The sequence below is a fragment of the Primulina tabacum genome, chromosome 14 (assembly GCF_025594145.1).
Source record: "Primulina tabacum isolate GXHZ01 chromosome 14, ASM2559414v2, whole genome shotgun sequence".
Classification (NCBI taxonomy): domain Eukaryota; kingdom Viridiplantae; phylum Streptophyta; class Magnoliopsida; order Lamiales; family Gesneriaceae; genus Primulina; species Primulina tabacum.
Window position 1 is genome coordinate 4,553,284 of NC_134563.1, and position 20,437 is coordinate 4,573,720.

Sequence of the window (20,437 nt, forward strand, 5' to 3'; positions counted from 1 at the left end):
GAAAAGGAAAATCGAGCCTGAGCTCGAAATTCGTTGAAATAAAAACAAAAACAAACAAAAAATTAATCTGAACTTACATTAGTTTGAATGGAAATACTTCAAATCCATAAATTTTGATTATACTTTTAATGTTAACGATGTAACAATAGTTCAATCATAAATCCATACATTATTTATTTACACATTTGTTATATAAAATAAAATGAATTTTAAATGACGATATCATTGATTTGAAGTTTATGATGTTACTACTCTAACTAACAAAAATACATTTATCTTACATTACTCCTTCCAACGGGTTTAGAAGATAAAATTTTTTGAGATCCATGGATTTCAAATCTTTCAATCCATAATGTATTTGCAATCCCTAATATAATGATTGTTCAATAGATAGCTAATATTAGAAATTAATTCGATGCAAATAATTTTCATTTATCTTAGTTTAAATAATATTTATTACATTATCTTATGTTATATTTATAAATAAACTAGAAATAATGTACGTGTGTTGCACGTGGAAAACATATGTTGAAGTAATTAGAATTTGAAATAAAATTAGTTAACTCAACAAAAGATAATGATAATAGTATTGTAAATTTTGACAATTCGTGTTAATTAGCATAAGTAACTAATTAGGAAAAAAATAATGTTTTTAATTTTAAACAAAGATTTGGACTATTAAAATTTTTCTCATATATTTTTTGTCATATTGTTTTCTTCTGTTATTTGTCATATTCTCTCAATAAAACATATATTTATTACAATATTCAATTATTACAATCTTTTTGACAATCAATTATCTGCAATTTTTTATTTACAATGTTATTTGATTATTATTCTCTTCATGTAAATTGACAACAATTTCTACCGGATGCTTTTATTTTCCTAGTTACCTTTAAATTATTAGACACTTATTCTTGATAACATATAAACTACACATTATTATAACAATCTATCATCACATAAAAAGTACTGATGGACTTATTTAAAAAAATATTGATTAAATAGTTGTCATTTATTTGTAATTTATAATAATAATATTTTTGACAATAAATCATCTTTTTACTGACTCTTATTATAATTATATTAATATTTCATATTAACTCATAAGTATAATTAGCACAATTAAATTACTAATGTCATATTGATATTACCTCCAGAAAAATAATATATTTAATTTTTCTAATTGTTTAAATATCTTCACGAGATCATCTCTGTACCCTTATCTTGAGAAAAATTCATTGCATTTATAAAGTTTGAATAGTAAATATAACTTTATAGTATACATTTAATGTGGAAAATGAATTCATTGTATGACAAACACTTCTTTCATTTCTATTTTTTTTGTAACCCAAAAGATTTAAAAAAAATTTCTCTTTTATCTTCTCCAACTCACTGTAAAAAGTTATTAAAAAGATATTTATATCTAGAAAAATATTTTTATTTATTGTTTTTCTTTTCTATATATTTTGTTATATGTGAACATATATTCTACTTCATTGTCTTAATTGCCATTTATATTTACTATATAATTTGTGTACATTGAAGATGAATAAGTTTATTTTGTAGCTTTTTATTAACTGGAATTATGTTGATATATTAATATGTGAAATACATAGATATAAGAATTTTCAAATTCAATTTATTCACAATGACTTTTCATAACAAATGTCAACTCAAAATAATAAAAATTATGATTCATTATTATTTTAAATATGATATAAAAATAATATGTGGAAACTTTTTTTGATATTTTAGGTGCAAAATAGAGTGATAAATGCATGTAGGTGCACTATTTCATTGTATCAATTATAACTTTCCTTAAATATCTTATTTCTCAATCAATGATCAAAATTTGTTTATTTCTTATTTTGATTATCGACAAATCAAATATTTCATTTAAATATTTTTGTTAATATTTTATATGAGTTTTATTCTATATTTATCCAATTTGAAATGGATCAATTATAATTCAATCTATAATAATATTTGAAAGCTGTAGAATGCTTCTAAATTTAAAAATCGAGTAACATGTAAGGGACCAATTCAAAACTAAAAGTTGATGCAACATGTTTCTTATAGCTTAACAATCGAATAATGTAGGATCGGGCGTTTGTCGCTTTACCAAAAGCTATAACTGATACTAACGATGCAAGTCAAATCTTTAAATCGTACAACAGCTCAATCGCTATCCATCATGGAAAATTATTGTGGGGACCCGGACGCTAATCAAGTTCATAATCGTCATTGAGACTAATTAATCAATTATAATAAACAGGGTCTAAATTTCTTTTAAAAATACAAAGCGGAAACGTAATGTAATTCAATTCAAATTACAGTATTAATTATAAACATACAAATCTTGTATTATCTACAAGAATTCAACTAGGTTCAACTATATATCAGTGATGAATCCTAAGTTGCTTCGAAGCCCGGATCTCCACGCTATCTAGTCCAGCCTCGTTCTCTTCTTGACCCTGATCATATCCCACCTGTTGCCATGCACACATGCAAACAAGACAACAGCCGGATAACTCCGGTGAGAATTACATTATCAGTATAAATCATGTATACATGCAATCATATAATCCATATAAACGCATATAACAGACATTCCTAACATGTATCCAAATCAAATATAAATCCATATCAAGAATAAATCCTATTCTAAACATGTACCTCATCAGGAAACATAAATCGACATGTACCATATTCAGGAACATAACTCAATATAAACTGTCAATTAAACTCATGACTCCACATTTTAGACAAGACTCAATCCTAGCCTAGGGATCCCGGTTTCCAGATGTGGTATTCCTATATCGACCAACAGTGATAGAAAAGACTCCAGTTCTATCCACGTCGATATAACCAAACATCCAGTGTCCTGACCTAACCGTCATGGACTGTGGTCCTATCACCAATACACTATCTTGTGACATCGTGCAATGTGCCCGTGGCTATCCCGCCACTATCAGGTACTTCTGTCACAAGATTACTCATCTAATGCGTGCTTCTATAACTCCATAGAACAAGCATTTAATCAAATCAGTAATCACAATCATAAAACATAATAATAAGTATGTGATTTAGGGAAACTCAAGTACATCCTACTTGAGTCGATGTCCCAATATCACATTGACTTATACCTTTATCTTCTCGGTCTGACGAAGACGAATTTCCGACTTCAACTCTGTCCATACCCAATCTGATAATGACAATCGAATAAATACAATATCAGTATATAACTCAGTTCAAAACATGTTCTGATCAATACTCAAATCAAAACATAATCTGATCAATGTCAATCGACATATGGTATCGCACTATAATCTCAACAAATGCCGAATCTGATTAATATCAATTTACGGATGTTTCGACGGCATAATAATACAATCTCGATAATCCCGTCAGTCCCAACATCACAGATATAATAATCCGGCCCATAATCAATGTCAATACAAAATATCATTTCACTTCTGCACAGTCTCGCAACATCGGTAATACAATCTCAGTATATATGAATCAACAACTCATCTGATTCAAGTCTGAATAATATCAATATATCCAGTGATACAGTATAAATCAGATACCAATTCCAATACCCCATAACCAATAACACCATGAATCTGATATCAATTTGGTATAATCACAATCGAATCACCTCTGAAAATTCATAACAATTTCATACACAGTGTGTTTTTCAAATTGACTTCAGATATACGATGTCTACTGTATCAGAAACACCATATATGATTCATATTCGATTCTGACAATAGCATAATTTCAACTCGTGTCTAAACGTAACAAAAATTACGTCCAGTTGTAGCCTGCGTCGATAGGAGCACAGTACTGAAGTTGGATCAAAAATCAGACGGGCGGATCGAAATCTAAAGGCGTAAGAATTCTTCAATTCTTTCTCGTGCTTCCCTTTCTTCGTTTCTTCCTTTTGTTCTGAGGAATATGAAGGATATATATCTATATATATATACCACTTGCATGCCAAGATACGTGGCTGATTTTCCATATTTTGCAAGCGGCGCTCGGGCGCGGAATTTTCTGTCGAGATACTCAGCTGAACATCTCCTGACGCTCGGGCGGTAATATTCTACCGCTCGGGCGCCAAACATTCTGTCCAACTCATGGTGCATTGGCGCTCGGGCGGTTCTTTTCCACCACTCGGACGCGAGATGTTCGGTCCAACATCTTGAGATGTTCGGTTCAACATCTTGGCTTATACTGTAACGATGCCCTGCTTCTTCATTTGAGTTCCTATAACCTCACTTATGTCAATTAATCAACGTCTGATTACAGTAATTAAGTCTCGGGCATTACAATTATTGTACCCAACAATCTATCTCCTAATAATTGCACCAATTGTAATCAATGAAAATCAAAGTCGTGATCTTGACTCTCATATCAATTGTAGGCTCAAGTGTTTACTGTTTTATCAAAACCTATAGATATGGTAACGGTGCAAATCAAATCATTTAAATAGTACAACAGCTCAAGCGCAACATTTCAATTACTCTACCCAACATTATCAATTATTGTACCCAACAAATAAGTTTATGCAAATAACCTTTTACTAAATCATATGAATTTATAAGATATTTGAGTAGAATATATACTTGATATTCTACATAAGTAGTAGAGGAAAAAAAAATCATTTTTCATCTATTTGAAAATTTATATTTTAAAATAAAAGAAAAATCAGGAAAAAAATATATAGCATGTTGACAAAATCTTGAAACTCAAATTGAAAGTTGAATTAATTCATTCATATTCATCATTAAATTCTACTATTTAATTTTAATAAATTTAACATGTTTATCCACTAAAAATAACGAAATAATTGTTTATAAAATTTAATTAAAAAGTCAAAGTACATCAGTTTCTGATTCCGAATAACGATCACATTATGATTACGTTACAATGATAAATAAATTTATTATTTTTATTTATCATCATAGTCTTTACCTCAATAAACACATTATTCTAACATTATTTTTTTATTCTTCTCAATACATTACGTTTTCTATCTTCAAATATATTAATCTATTTATTATTGTATACAAAGTATAATAATTATTTGTTTAATTGATCACATTTAAGATTAGATGTTTTGAAAAAATTCTAATATATCTTTAAAGATCAATAGATGATGAAATTAAATTTGAAATCAAGAGAAAAATTAAGAAAATATAGAACACTACAGTGCATGAAATTTCGCTTTGTACAGTGACAAAATATACCAAGTGAGATACTTATATATATGAGCCTCATTCAACTTAGCTTGTTATAATATTTTTATTAACACATTTTGCCATTCGTTTTTACTTTACTAACTTTGCAGTATGACTCATTCAAACATTAGCTTTTTATTTTTTAGTACATTGTGGCCTCCACTCTCACCGACTTCAATATTTAGAAGTCAGTATTAGTAGTGTATATTATTTTTAATTTCTGTCTTTTGATTAATTGTGTAATTTTTGTATGTTCTACCTAATTAATTTTTAAAATTTTTATTGAAATTTTATAATCATGATTAGAAGTGTTGCACACATACAATAAAATTAATATATTTTAAAATGTTAATATTGAAGTGTCGAATAAATGTATTAAATCATTATTTAAGAACTTTAGAAAAACTATATACATTATAATTCATATTTAAAGATTAACATACAAATAAATAATTACGATGAATATCTTATGAAATAAATTATGTTAGTCCAAAAGGATTAAATATGAATATTGTAAATGAATTTTTCTTAATTAATTATAAAATTTTCAGCACATGCGTTGAATTAATTAGAATATTTTCAATATAGTATGTAGATAAATATTTTTCCATATGAGTTAGTGGTTGAGTCCTTATGAACATTTAAAAAAAATGTGTGTTTAGTTATAATAACGGTGTCTTATAATTTAAAATATTAAATGAAACAAATTATCAAGATAAAAAAATTAATTAAGAAATTCAAGAATATATGGTTACTCAATTAGTTTAATTGACACGCTCTTTAGTCTGCTGATTTAATAGATGTTAGATCCACAATCACTGAGTTTGACAAGAATTATTGTATAATAAAATACAATTATAATAAATTACTTGATTGTATATGTAATGAAATTTTGTATATTTCATATATGTTTGATTTATTTCATTTATAAGGTTGAAATTTTATATATTATGATATAAGATTTGTTATGCATCTTAACATCGATAAATTCACAAAAAATTTATATATCAGTTCCCGCTACCATATAATTCTGGTTTCGCCCCAGATTTTTGTGTATTCGTTTGCTTGAATTTATCGTTCCTCATTTTACCAAGACTCATAACATGTCAAACATGAAAGTGAATATTAATTTAAAGATATGATAATATTTATATATTGTAATAAAAAAATTTACCCCTCACGATACTGATAAAACTAACTTAAAAATAATATGTTGACGAACATATTGTCAGGAATCCAAAAATACAACTCAAATGTCAACTTTGACACTCAATTTTGAGTGACTGCCAATGTAAGGTCTCGCTCGTTTTTAAAGTGCGGAAATATTTTTTTTAAAGCTCGCATTTTCGAAATATCATTTAAAATAATCGTCTTTATTTTACAATAAAAATATCACAGTTTAAAATGACCAACATCAAACGTAAACGTAAAGGAGTAAAAATCGTAATAGAAAAATATAACATTTAAAAAATGATCTTAAATATTTGTCAGTAAAAATAGCGCAGTTTAAAATAACTCAATTCGTCTAAAATCATACTTAAACATAAACGTATAAAATTCTTAAAATCATCAACGTATGAAAATATTCATCTCCTCTCAATCTCATAAATCGTAATGCGGAAAACATGTGGTCCTCGGGTCATGTCACCTTACCAGGTCTGCCTACTCAGAGTTCGGCACCTCCAGTCTCCTCATCATTAAGCTCACCTGCATCACACACGCTTAGTGAGTCTAAAGATTCAACACACCTGCACCGTTAATAACAAGTACATATACCTAGCACACAGCAGTGAAAAATATCATACTCAACATATCTTTCATGAAATTAAAAGCATAATGTAAACGTGTTGTGTAAAATCATGTCATGTCAAATCATGTCATCTCATATCATCATATATGTAAACATATCTTTCATGAACTTTAAAAGCATGAACATCAATGTCTCGTGTAAAATCATGTCGTGTCAAAGCATGTCATCTCATATCATCATATACGTAAACATATCTTTCATGAACTTTAAAAGCATAACGTAAACGTGTCATAAGAAATCATGGCGTGTTAACACATTTCATCGTTAATCATCGTTCATCATTCATCATTCATCGTTCATCATTTATCATTGGTGAATTCAGTTCATTAGAGGTGACTATCGTACATCATTCATCATTTACGATGGATCCATCATACATAGAACCACGGTACCCGGCGGCTGTCGGACATCAGTGACAGGATTACCCATCCACTGTGCCTAGGCCTCATCATCATCATCAGCATTTACATATACGTCTTAAACATTTACATATACTTCGATAGCCACAACTAATTTCCGTCATTCAAAACATTACCATTTTCATCACTTATAAAAATCATGAATAAATGCATTTTTTCTTAAATCCAAGCATGCGACGTATATCTTCATAAAATCTTAAAATCGTGAACATGATGCATAAACATTTAAAATATAGTAAATTTGTGCTCAGGGCGCTGCCAGGACCAACATCTCACCCCAGATGCAAAATGACTATTTTGGTACTGGAAACCCAAAAATTATAATTTTGCCCATAGACGTAAAATTTCACTTCTTTGACATTTTCTTAATTCCATTGACTCTAATACATCCCAAATAATTATTTAAGCTTACAAGAACTTTCTCATATTTTTATTTGGCTTAAATATATGACTTTTAAATTAATCTTTAAATATAATCTATTAATGCGTTTTAATCCCGAATTAAACCAAACCTTAGCATAAAATTTCCAATTTAAAAATTTAGACTTCTAATAATTATTTGAGTTTAAATATAATTTTTCATAATTTTATTAAGCTTAAATCTAGGCGTTTCAATTAATCCTTTAATTAAAGTTTCGTGCGGCGATTAAATCCCGGATAAAACCAAAACTCATTATTTTGATCCGAAACTTACCAAACTCCTTAAAACATCCCAAAACATATTTATAATCATTCCTAGACGTAAACTCGAGCAAAATTCAAAACTTAACCGATTCGTTTTAAAACTTGGACCGGGGTCCCCGTTTTAATCCGAATCGAACCCAAATTTCCCCAAATTTTACCAAACTTAAAACATGACTTAACAACACCATACCAGACTTAAATCCACTCAATTAGAACCCATTAGCACCCTTAAAATCTCGCTGGTATGCTGCTGGATTTTCAGAACATACACAACTCAAACTCTAGTTCATGTACCTCCCTTAGTTTCGTTCCTAGCCTTCACCCAACGGCCCAGCCCCTAACCAACCACACCTAGACCACCCTAGGCTCTCACTGGACCTGCTGAACACACGGCTGCACCTCCATGCAAGCCGCAGCCCCCTACAACTCGCTATTCTCCCCAAACGTCCAAACCGAAGTCAAACCTCTACCATTTCGATCCACAGCTCCTTGGATGGTTCCAGCAAGAGCCGAGCCCTTCCAAGCCTCGTATCAGACCCACCAGGGTCTGATCTAAGGCTCGTCTAAGCCCCTGCTCAGCTGGTTGACCCAGCACGATAGAACCCAAAGATCGAGCCAACCTATTGAAACCTTGCTCTTGGTCTCTCACCCTACACGATCTGCCCAATGTTTTAAACTCCACGAAAATTCCTTGACACCCTTTTTCAGCCCTTAACAACCGACAGCAGCAGCCCCTTGCACAGCAACCAGGAAAACGTGAGAGTTGGACAAGAAAACACCATAATCCCATCCCATGGAAACCAAGAAAATTCTCATGTACAAGGCTAGATCTCGTCTTTCATGCACAAATATAATCACCAACATAATAAACGTGTATGATGCAGAAAAGAACAAGTACAAAGCATGCCTTGATGATAAGAAGCTCGAAATCTTGAGGAGGCGCGTCGGGGAGACGACGGAGAAGCGGGGAAGGAGCTTGCTTGAGAGGAAATGGAGATGGCCGAGATTTTCAGCAAAGTGCTACTATACTCACGTCAAATGCTGCTGGTGCAAGGGGGAAACGGCTGGTGGGTGGAATAATTGGTGTAGGGTAGCAAGTATAATATTTATTTTAATTATTAATCAAAAAAAGCTAATGAGCCTTAAATGATTTAATTAAAAGATTAAAAGAGTTTCAAGCCCAACGATCTTAAAAGTTGGCCCATTAGTTCCAAACATACTCTCGAAAAATATTTCGTGTTGAAAAGTTTTTCAAAATATTAGCCGAACCCTCAAAAAATTACCCGATTCGCTAAAATTTGCGTACCGATAAAAATTAAAAACTTGCGGTTAAAAATACCCAATAAATCTCAATTCTTGAAAAATACCTTTAAAACATCTTAAATTAATATTTAGAAACAAATCATGTAATTAAAATAATTTTCCTGAAAATTTTCCGGTCTCCGTTCCTCGTTCGAGCTCGAAATAAACTTAAAAATCTTTAATGAATGAATCTTTAAAATTTCATGAATTAAATTCTACCATGCATGAATTATGCATAAAATGCATAAAAATATTTAAACACAAATTAATGAAATAAAAATGCATTTAAAACTTTAAAACAATTTAATAAAATACCAAAGAAATTTAATAACTTGCATGTATGTGGTTGACGTGGACCTTCAGACTTTCGGAACGTTACAGCCAAAATGTCTCAACAACCCACAATTTTTGGACAAGACAGTAACATCACAATTTTAAAATCAAAATCATATTTTTCATTTTATATCAAGAATTCATGATTGAAAATAAATAATATTAGATATATAAATATTTAATATAAACTCGTGCGAGCTCATTTAGGCTCACCTTTAAATGAGTCGACAAAATTTCAACCCAACTCACTTAAACTATTTGGCGGTGCAGGTCAAACCGACAGACCCAACCCAAATCGACGGCTCAAATCACAACGATCTTTTACCGTGTTTTATTTAAATAATTTATAAATATAAACCGCAAAAAAATTTCGGTTGCAAAAAACTTTAATTTAAACACATAAATTCTAGCAAACGGTCACAAGTAAATAGATTTAAAAATTTAAAAATATTTTTGTAAAAAAATTATATCAAAATAATTTTTTGATCATATTTTATTAAAGTATTTTTTAATATAAACCTTTGCAAAAAATATTTTTTTAAACACATGAGTTATAGTCCACGTCATAAAGACAAATTAACGAGGACATGCAAAAAAAAATTAATAAAACACCAAAGAAAATTTACGATTCGATAATGAGTTATTTCAAAACTTTAATTAATTTAATTTACATAATGAAAATATAAATAAAAAATCTAAATCATTGGATTAAAAATAACATATTATAATGTGGGTAGACACAAAAAAACCAAATACTAATTTACATAATGAAAAGATATCATTTAATGAAAAGATAGCATTGGATAAAAAAATAACATATTATAATGTGCGTAGACATAAAAAATTAAATACCAATAATCACACATATTTAAAATATGAATAAAGAGGAAAAAAGACACATTTAAAGAAAGAAATTAATTAATGTAAAACAAATAATTAATAAGGAGATAAAAAAGACACATTTAAATTAATGTAAAACAAGTCATTAAAAAAAGACACATTTAAATTAAAAAATTAATATAAAACAAGTAATTAATAAAGACATAAATGAAAATTCACATTTAAAGTCACATATTTATATATATAATACATATTACTATAATTAAAACATAATTTGAAATTTCTCACACTAAAATATATACTATCTATACTTCTATGTTATAAACTTTTTTACTTTAATATTTGATCGTAACAAATTTTGTTTATCAAATTACCTCTCGCCATAATAATATTATTAAAAAACAAAATATAACAAGATTGAAATTCAAAAATTGATTGGAGATTAAAAAAAATAAAAATAAAAAATTTGATATCGTTATGTTTCAAACATAAATTGAATATAAAAATTGTATTTTAATTACATGCTGGCATGTGATACAGTTACGACAAAGATTCAACAACATATGACGAAAAATCAGTAAATATGAATATTAGTTCGGATCGAAGGTCTCAATCAGGCAAACGTAATATCCCGTGTTCCAGGGATTACTCTTTTCTTGTTAGATTATGAATATTTGTTTTAAAATACATGGATAAAACATAAAATGTTATATAAATATTGGCCAAAAATAGGAATTTGAAGACAATTTTTGGGATTTCTAATATGAAATTGGCTAGTGAGACAAAATTCAAATGACGAGTTTTTATATGAGAATTTTTGTTCTGGGTTTTATAGAATGTTTCCGAACAAAGAAATATATAAATAAATAAAAAGATCTATGACTCTTATAGAACGAAGCTCGCGATATAATGTATTACTTTATAACTTATTGATCTTTGTTTAGTTCTTATCTTATTATAGCTTATGATCGAACAAGTTGACAACAAAGAGAATAACATCATGACTTTCGAAAATGACTAATACTTAATAACTCTATTGTGAGATGATCTTACGGATCTTTATTCATGAGACGAGTCAATACTACTCATATTTTCTATAAAAAGTAGTATTTTGGCATAAAAATAATATTTTTTCATGGATGACCAAGTAGAAGATTTGTTTCACAAAATTGACTCATGAGATCGTCTCACAAAAGTTTTGTGTACATTTAAATGTTCTGTCTATGAACTTACATCATTGTTATATAAATAACAAAGTGTTTACAGATTCAATGCCCTCCCAAAAGTCTTGATCCAAAAGACCCAAAAACAAACATGAGGATGTCCTTCCATTTCTGCCTCTATATTTTGGTCAATCCTCCACTTTTCTTCTTATTCGCCGGAGCTCTCGTGGCGGCACAGCCACTCTCCACCGACTCACGGTGGATCGTGGATGAATCCGGCCATCGCGTGAAACTCGCTTGCGTTAACTGGCCCTCGCATCTGGAAGTGGTGGTGGCAGAAGGGCTGAGCAAGAAACCAGTGGATGTTATTTCTAAAGAAATAGTTGACATGGGATTTAACTGTGTTAGGCTAACATGGCCACTTTTCTTGTTTACTGATGACACATTGGCTTCTACTAGTGTGAGACAATCTTTCAAGAATCTTGGGTTGATAGCCTCCATCTCAGGTTTTCAGAAGAATAATCCATCCATCATTGATCTTACTCTTACTCGTGCTTATCAGGTCAGTCAATTTATATATACATGATCAGCATTCAACGAATGAAGATACCAAGTTACATACAATTATCCAGTATGGCGAAGACCTGTTTTATTTAGGATTATGATCATTGCATCGCTCGATTTCGTTGTTGCTCCACGTCTTCAAATCGTAGACACCGATGAAGAGGGAACATGGACAATATCAAAAACGTCGAAAGAAGTGTGACCTTAGTAATTAGCCACCTGAATAATTCAAGTCGCATAGTTATATTAATTTTATGGTTCAAATTAATCTAATCTAAGCATCTAAAAGTGTAAATATTCTTGACTGGTTCAAGATGGTTCAAGATTTAAATGGATGGTGACCCATAGCAATGACAAATGAGCAGATGCCGGGCAATTAGAATTATGGTGTAGAAATATTCTTCCTCAACTAGTTGACTGGAATTACGGTGGTGTGTTTGGAAGAAAATTCTTGAAAAAAAAAATATTTGTGATCTTCAAATCTTTGGGCTACTATTTTAAACTTATATAAGAAACCTACATCCCAAAATCTTTTTACAGCCGATTTACAATGATTTTTCCTCATCTACTCATGATTAATAGGTTTCTGTGTAGTGTTAATTTATTTAAATCACCTGACGCTAAAATTGGGAGATTTTCAGGCAGTGGTGGCTAGTCTTGCCAAGAACAATGTGATGATTGTGTTGGACAACCACACGAGCAAGCCCGGATGGTGTTGCAGCAAACTCGATGGCAATGGGTTCTTCGGAGACAAGTATTTTGACCCGGACCTGTGGCTCAAGGGCCTAACCAAAGTTGCCACCATTCTTAATGGCACCAAGAATGTAGTTGCAATGAGCTTGAGGAATGAACTCAGAGGCCCTAAACAGAATGTCAACGATTGGTACAGGTGTGTATACTTGTTGCATACAACTACAGTCTACAAGTTTGAAAAATATAGAGCAACTGGGTGAATTTAATAAATAGTAATGTCCCCAACTACATAAATGTTACAATAGAATATGCTCGATTCAAACAACACAATGTGTAAGAATATGGTTCACCTGACATTCCTCATCACGCAAGTGAAAGAAAAAGTTCAAAAACTTTGCACACTTAGGCTAAGGAACTCAGTTGCTAGCCCGACAATGGATTGAAAAAAAAACATCGAAAATTGTAAGCAAAACTACTTTTCAGACTCTTACTTATCTTTGATGATAAAACCTCTGTTAATGCCATTATAATCGAATAGGTACATGCAGAAAGGAGCAGAAGCAGTGCACGCAGCAAACCCAAATGTTCTCATCATTTTATCAGGGCTGAAATTTGACAGAGATCTCACTTTTCTCTATAAAAAACCAGTGAGCCTAAATTTCGCCAACAAGACCGTATTCGAGCTTCATTGGTATGGTTTCTCAAATGGCGCAGCATGGCAAAAAGTAAACCCGAACCAATTATGCGGGCGAATAGTAAATGACATCAGGAGAAAGGCATGTTTCTTGATAGACCAAGGGTATCCGTTGTTTTTGAGTGAGTTTGGGGTGGACATGGGGGGAACTAATGTCAATGACAACAGGTACTTGAATTGCTTTTTGGGGTGGGCAGCTGAATTAGATTTGGATTGGGCATTGTGGGCACTTACTGGGAGCTATTATCTACGAGATGGAGTCGTTGGATTTGATGAAACATATGGAATATATAATTGGGATTGGAGTGAAGTAAGAAACAGAAGTTTGCTTCAAAAGATATCTGTTCTTCAGTATCCTTTTACAGGTAATTCAGAAGTTCTCGAGATGGATACGGCAAGTTTCTTGACTTCTTAGTTTAAGAAGTCAAGAATTGCGGATGTATTAACATATGGTTGTCGCCCAAGGTATCAACAAATGTAGCCGGTTGTTGAGCTTTTCGAATTGGCTCAAACAATAAGTCGATTCCAAATCAAAATTATCAAACTTTGGCTGAGCTCTAGAATGTTCGAATATTTTTTAGCCCAATCCATCTAATAACTCAAAGGGATATATTGCTCAACAGTTTTACAAATATAATCAAAATTAAACAGAGTTTATGAGCTCGAGCTGTAGTTCGAGCCTTTGTTTGATAGATCTCAAGATGTATTTCAAACAATAAAAATAGTGATCGAAATCAAAGAATTATCTGAGCCATCTTCGAGCCAGTTACGGAGTTTTGAGCTTGGGTTCAAATGTTCGGCTCTTTAGTTTCCTTTGCACCCAAGGCATGTCTTTAATGCAGTGAAGTGATCGTGATACTGAATCTTTGAGCATCTGTAACTTGTCATTCTCGAGTAACGTAGTTGCTACATGGAACAATAACTTTAGTATTCTAGTCAAATGCTAATGAAAAGTTTTTGGTGAAAAAATGCAGGGCCAGGGTACACTGAAGCAAGTGAGCACAAAATACTCTTTCATCCTATGACAGGACTGTGCGTCAAGAAGATGTCGTTGCTAGAACCACTGGTGTTAGGTCCATGTTCCAAGGCCGAAGCATGGAGTTATACGAGTCACAAAACCTTAATAATAATGGGTAAATATATGTGTCTACAAGCAGATGATATGCAGCAGCCTGCAAAGCTCGGTTTTATCTGCAGCGACGCCAGTTCGAAATGGAAAGCAATTTCATACTCTAAGATGCATCTATCTTCAAAACTTGGAAATGGCAGCACTGTTTGCTTGGACATAGATTCAGATAACGCAGTTGTCACTAATAGTTGCAAATGCTTGAACAAGAAAGACCATGAGTGTGACCCAGGAAGTCAGTGGTTCAAAATTATCGACAGCACTAGACGTACTACTGATAGGACCTTCTTCCATGCGATGAGCTTAATGGTGAGAATTATAGTCAAGAATTTCTTGAGTAGTATTATCCAGCTGTGGCCTATTTCAACACGACAATGGTTTGCATCGGCAGATTCAATTCAGTAGTTTATATTCACTGTGTTGTTGTATAAAGTTTGAAAATCAAGATAATTGTCACAAGATAACAGATAACTGAAACAGAACCACAGATTTCTACAGACCAACTTGAACTCTTAATGTACAGATTTATGTCTTTGCATTTTTTCCCCATTATTAATAACGACATCTATGGTGACCCATTTTGAGGCTTATTCAACGATAACTCGAATGGGATGAACTATAAGCTATAACTATTCACCGGAGTTCGTCATGCACAGATACACACACATATACTTGCCTTTTTTGGTCATTATTTAAAACATGAACTAAAAATTACATAGCAAGTCTCTTGGGAGACGATCTCACATATCTATATGCGTGAGATGACTTGACTCAATCTATATTTACAAAGAAAAGTAATACTTTGGACATAAAAAGGAATTATTTTTTAAGAACTAGGTCGTGTAAGTAATATACCTCACAAAATTGATTCGTGAGACGTTTTCATAAGAGTTTTTGTAAAAATTACAAGATATTGAACATAATGGTTTGTGGGAATTTAAATTATGAGAGTGGTTTCTAATTCAAGTAGCCTAAGTTGAAAGTTGTTATTCCTAAAATGTGAACTTCCAATATGCCAATCTATTAGAAAATGCAAATTAGATAACATAATTATTCAACCTACAGCACAAGGAGACCTGAGAAAGATCATAGTTACCAGAAGCGCGAGCGAGGCAGGATGATATCTTAGTCCATGCACGAAAGGCACCCACCCCAAAGGCATTTGTATCCTACATCCAATCTAGGAATAAAAGCATGGAGAAGGATTTTATAATCTTGTTTCAATACGAACTCCTTTCTGGTTGTCTCATGTTCTTCCTCCGCATTGCTTCATTCGGTGTTTTCAACTCACAAATTTGCAATAACTCGAGTTTTAGTGCCCACATTGTCTGATATCAGGCGTTCATCTAGCGGGGTGCTGCAAAAACGATTGAACTTTTATGTATAACTTTCTTAAATGTTCGGCCCCCAAATTTATTCTTCTCTACCACCTCCCGTGTTGATGGAACACACAAGGAAAGCCCTAAATCCTCCTCATTTAGCCCAAAATTTGAACTTCAACCCAATTCAATACTCAAACTTGAAACAAGAAACATAAAATCATAAAAGGAACTGAACCCTCCAAAATGTCAAATCCAGCTTACATGCCCATTACGCAGAAATTAGTTTTCCACCCAAAAATTCGATCTTTTATTGAATATACTCTACAATAAAATATACCAGGTACTATCCATTTCACTCAATTATGGGACAAACTCAAATTTGATGCAAACATCAACCTCAAATCGATGAAAGAGTTTTAACAATTTCTTAAGCAGCTGACACTTAGCCCATGAAATTACAAATTTAGAATGGTTTCTTACCAAAGGATCCTTAAGGGGCGTGATCATTTCGGATGCCGCGAAACAATTTCTACTAACACGAATGCAAAATCCATCAGCAAGCAGAAATGCATTTTTTTTACAGGTTTTAAAAAAGATAATTTAACCTTTTTTGAAAAAGTAATATAAATCAATTGAAATATCTTTAATAATTACAAAGCTTGTATAATTTTGTTTGGCGAAAAAGAGTAAATTGTTTTTGAGACGGTTTCACGAATCTTTATATGTGATACGAGTCAATTCTACCGATATTCACAATAAAAAGTAATATTTTTAGCATAAAAAGTAATATTTTTTCATGGATGACCCAAATAAGAAATCTGTCTCATAAAATACGATCTGTAAGACCGTCTCACACAAATTTTTTCCTACTTTCTACTATTTTCATAGAAGAGAAAATCACCAAATGAATTTTAAGTTTTCCCGAAACAACATTTACAAAACAAATACATTTTAAAACAAAATTACTGACTAAAACGTTTCTAAAAATTATAATTATATAATATAAATTACAAAAATTTAAAGCTTGATCTTTAAAGTTTAAACAAAATGCATTAGAATTTAAGGAGATAATTATAAATGTATATTCGCAATTTACTATATATTAATTACACAAAACAAAGTTCAAAAAACTATTATTTCGTCAGATAAATATTCTACTAGACTCAATCCATGAAAAAAAAATTATTTTTATGCTAAAAATATTATTTTTACTTCAAGGCCAAATCAATTCGTCTCATAAATATAGATGTGTAATAAATATTCATATGTGATATTATCTCACATATATAACCACTTGAACTCTAATACATATAATGACGTAAATTCCTCAAAAAAATCTAATGACCTAAAATATAGAGAAATTGTCTTATCTTAATTGATTACGTGAACATAATTTAGAAAAAAGAATTTGATATGCCTAGAAAAGGAAAACAAAATGTTCTGTATACTATTATTAATTTGTCTCGACTACGTTGCCATTTAAATGAAAACATGATCAGAAAAATTCCCAATCGAATCAAATAGAATCGAATCACCAATACTTTTGCATCAATGTACGTACCCCGCCATGGAGAACCAAGCGCCGCATAAAAGATAATCATTAATACAAGATTTATCAAAAATTTAATTAAATTTAATACTATTGTAAAAGCCCCTCAACTTTTTATTTATGAAAAGAAAAACGGATTATCTATGAACTTCGTGCTATCGAATTCAAATACAAACAAAGATGAAAAATTTTTTGATGCTCACGGGAAAATTTAGGGTCCAATTTTCCTGTCTGCTCTTCTTACATCTTCCTCAGAACCAAGTCACCTATCTGGAAGTTCCTCTGCATGACCCTCCGATTATAAGACTGTGCAATACGATTTTTATAAGCTTCCATGTGAATGCTGGCAGCCTCTCTCTTTTCTTCCAAAAGATCAAGGTCAGTAGCATGTCTCGCAAACACTACTCTTGTCGATTCCAACCCAATCTCAGTCGGGAACACTGCCTCATTACCGTAGACCAAACTGAAAGGAGTTTCTTTGGTTCCTTTCCTCGGAGTGGTTCGGTATGCCCATAAGAAACTTGGTAGCTCATCCACCCAATTGCCCTTAGTTTTGCCAAGTCGAACCTTTAGACCCTGCACCAGTGTCCGATTAGTCACCTCCACCTGATCATTACTCTGCGGGTAAGCTACAGAGATAAAGACTTGTTGAATCTTCATCTCTTTACACCAAGCTTGGATCCTGGACCCTTGGAACTGTCTCCCATTATCGGATATCAGTTTCCTAGGTACTCCGTATCTGCATACTATAATTTTCCACAAGAACTTCAGGACGTCATTCTCAGTGATTCTGGCCAGAGGCTATGCTTCCCACCTGTTGTCTCAACATCCGTATTTCTTTCCACATCTCTCCAATCTCTGCATTCCCTTCGCTTGGGAAGGGCTGGGTCTCTTCAATTCTGCTCTGCTGGCCCTCAACATTTTCCTCTCGCTCCTGGCGAGTGGCCTGCTCTTCAATGAACACAGATTCTTGGTTCCTCTTCATAGCCTCATCCACTGTCCGAGTGATAAATTGACCCTAACTGCTCCAGGGTCAAGTTGCCCACATTTTCATTAGGACGGGATTGCTCGACCCTGGTCTCTTGACGAGGTTGTTTAGTTTTCGTCTCATGATGGGGTTGTTCCTGCCTCGCCTCAGCATGAGACTGTTCGGGTCCCCTCTGAGAACGCTATCTGAGTTAACTCTTCTACTCCCTTTCCTCCCTACCTATCTCTACGTCTCAACTCAAATTTTCCCACAGACGGCGCCAAGTGATGCTCATGGGAAATTTAGGGTCCGATTCCTGCAAGCGTCACTAGTACTAGACGCAGGGTTTTGAAAGTGTCATAGGCCTGTAATTACGAAGAAGACCGTTAGAAGGGGGTCAGAAGGGTGTCTTGGCGCAGCCCCTCCGACGCTTAAGTCAGTGACTGAGGATATATGCGGGGAGCAGCTAAGGGTGCTGCTGAAAACAATATAGTGAATAATCAACTGAACGCTCAAACCTGGTATTTATAGGAGAATACCTGGACCCTTGGTAGATCTGTCTTCCATTTGGACCGGGATGAGCCAATGGTAGTGAGCTCATCAATGTGATATCACTTTTGATGACATTAAATCATGTGTCATAGCAGAATAGCCAGTTCTTGTGAATTATTCCAGATTTCCAGTGACTTGTGCTCATGGGTATCTCAAATTTGAGACTATATGTGATTCAAGATTTAGGGGTAATTAATATAATCATCATAAGATTAAACTGTACGTATAATATAGATGTATAAGAAGATAAAGACGTATAAAGCAGAGAGTTAGCCATAATTCTTCTGAAACAGGCGTTTGGAAAATCTTTGGTCTCTCCCATGTCGATAGAGATTTGGAGAAGGTGGTTTTCGTTTCCTTGGGGCCGGCGGACATCGCAGTATTCTCGGGATTTTCGAACTTGGAGAAGTTGGAGTCTTGGAACCATCTCCTTCTTCTCCATGATCTTCATCTTTTTTCTCCGACGCTGTTTCCGCCATTGTCATCGGCTTCATGACTGGACTGCACAGAGATATCACAGCATTAATCCCACGTCTTTCAGGCTCCGCAGTATCTTCCTCGGGTTGATTAATCTTTTCCGAAATACCCATCCTAACTTAGTGTTGAGATTTTCGGAGAGTTTTGATAATATATGCAGAAATCGGAATAGGGAAAATCTTGCATGAAATATCTTGAGAGCAAAAGGGTTGGAAAAAGTTAGATTTTTTTATTGGTTCGAAGTTGAAGTTTGAGTGACAACGTGACCTAAATTTTTTTTATCAGAATTGGGTTTTGTAGTATATATAATGAAAGAGTCCTAGCCGAGTAAGGCATGGACGGATGGGCCGTTTCGCCTGTTGTTTCCTTCAAGCTACGAAATTCTTAAGAATTAATTGTCAAGTTAATGATATCATAAGTTCTTTTAATCCTTCTTTAATTGATGGATACGAGAGTGTAACAATTGAGTCTCGAATCTCATTTAAAATTTGTGATTTTGCATATAAGCTACAGCCTACAAATCATGACTAAATTCTTTTAATTCTATATTAGTTTACCGGACCATTGCTCAAGGTTCATATTAATTAACTATGATTTTTAAAATAAAAATTGGATTATTGAATATTTGACAAGCCAGTGTAATTTATCAAGTTCACGTATTCAGGAATAAATAAACCAATTAAATACTTCTTTACT

General features: G+C 32.5%; 1 protein-coding gene and 1 long non-coding RNA gene across 4 annotated transcripts; one reads left to right on the forward strand and one right to left on the reverse strand.

Moving 5' to 3' along the window:
- The first annotated feature begins 11,780 nt into the window (after window positions 1–11,780).
- Window positions 11,781–15,279, forward strand: LOC142525100 (glycosyl hydrolase 5 family protein-like). The gene is made up of 4 exons (XM_075629271.1): window positions 11,781–12,359; window positions 13,003–13,250; window positions 13,593–14,113; window positions 14,723–15,279. Exons 1-4 carry the CDS (start codon window positions 11,949–11,951, stop codon window positions 15,277–15,279), a joined length of 1,737 nt encoding a protein of 578 aa, XP_075485386.1. The 5' UTR covers window positions 11,781–11,948.
- Window positions 12,358–16,824, reverse strand: LOC142525101 (uncharacterized). Of its 3 annotated transcripts, XR_012815027.1 has the most exons (4): window positions 16,677–16,824; window positions 15,971–16,231; window positions 12,976–13,222; window positions 12,358–12,580 (listed from the first exon to the last, which is right to left on the reverse strand). It is a non-coding gene; the product is annotated as an uncharacterized LOC142525101 (long non-coding RNA). The 3 variants fall into 3 exon arrangements; XR_012815026.1 differs by lacking the exons at window positions 12,358–12,580; window positions 12,976–13,222 and adding an exon at window positions 15,093–15,232; XR_012815025.1 differs by lacking the exons at window positions 12,358–12,580; window positions 12,976–13,222 and adding an exon at window positions 15,155–15,289.
- Window positions 16,825–20,437: the final 3,613 nt, after the last annotated feature.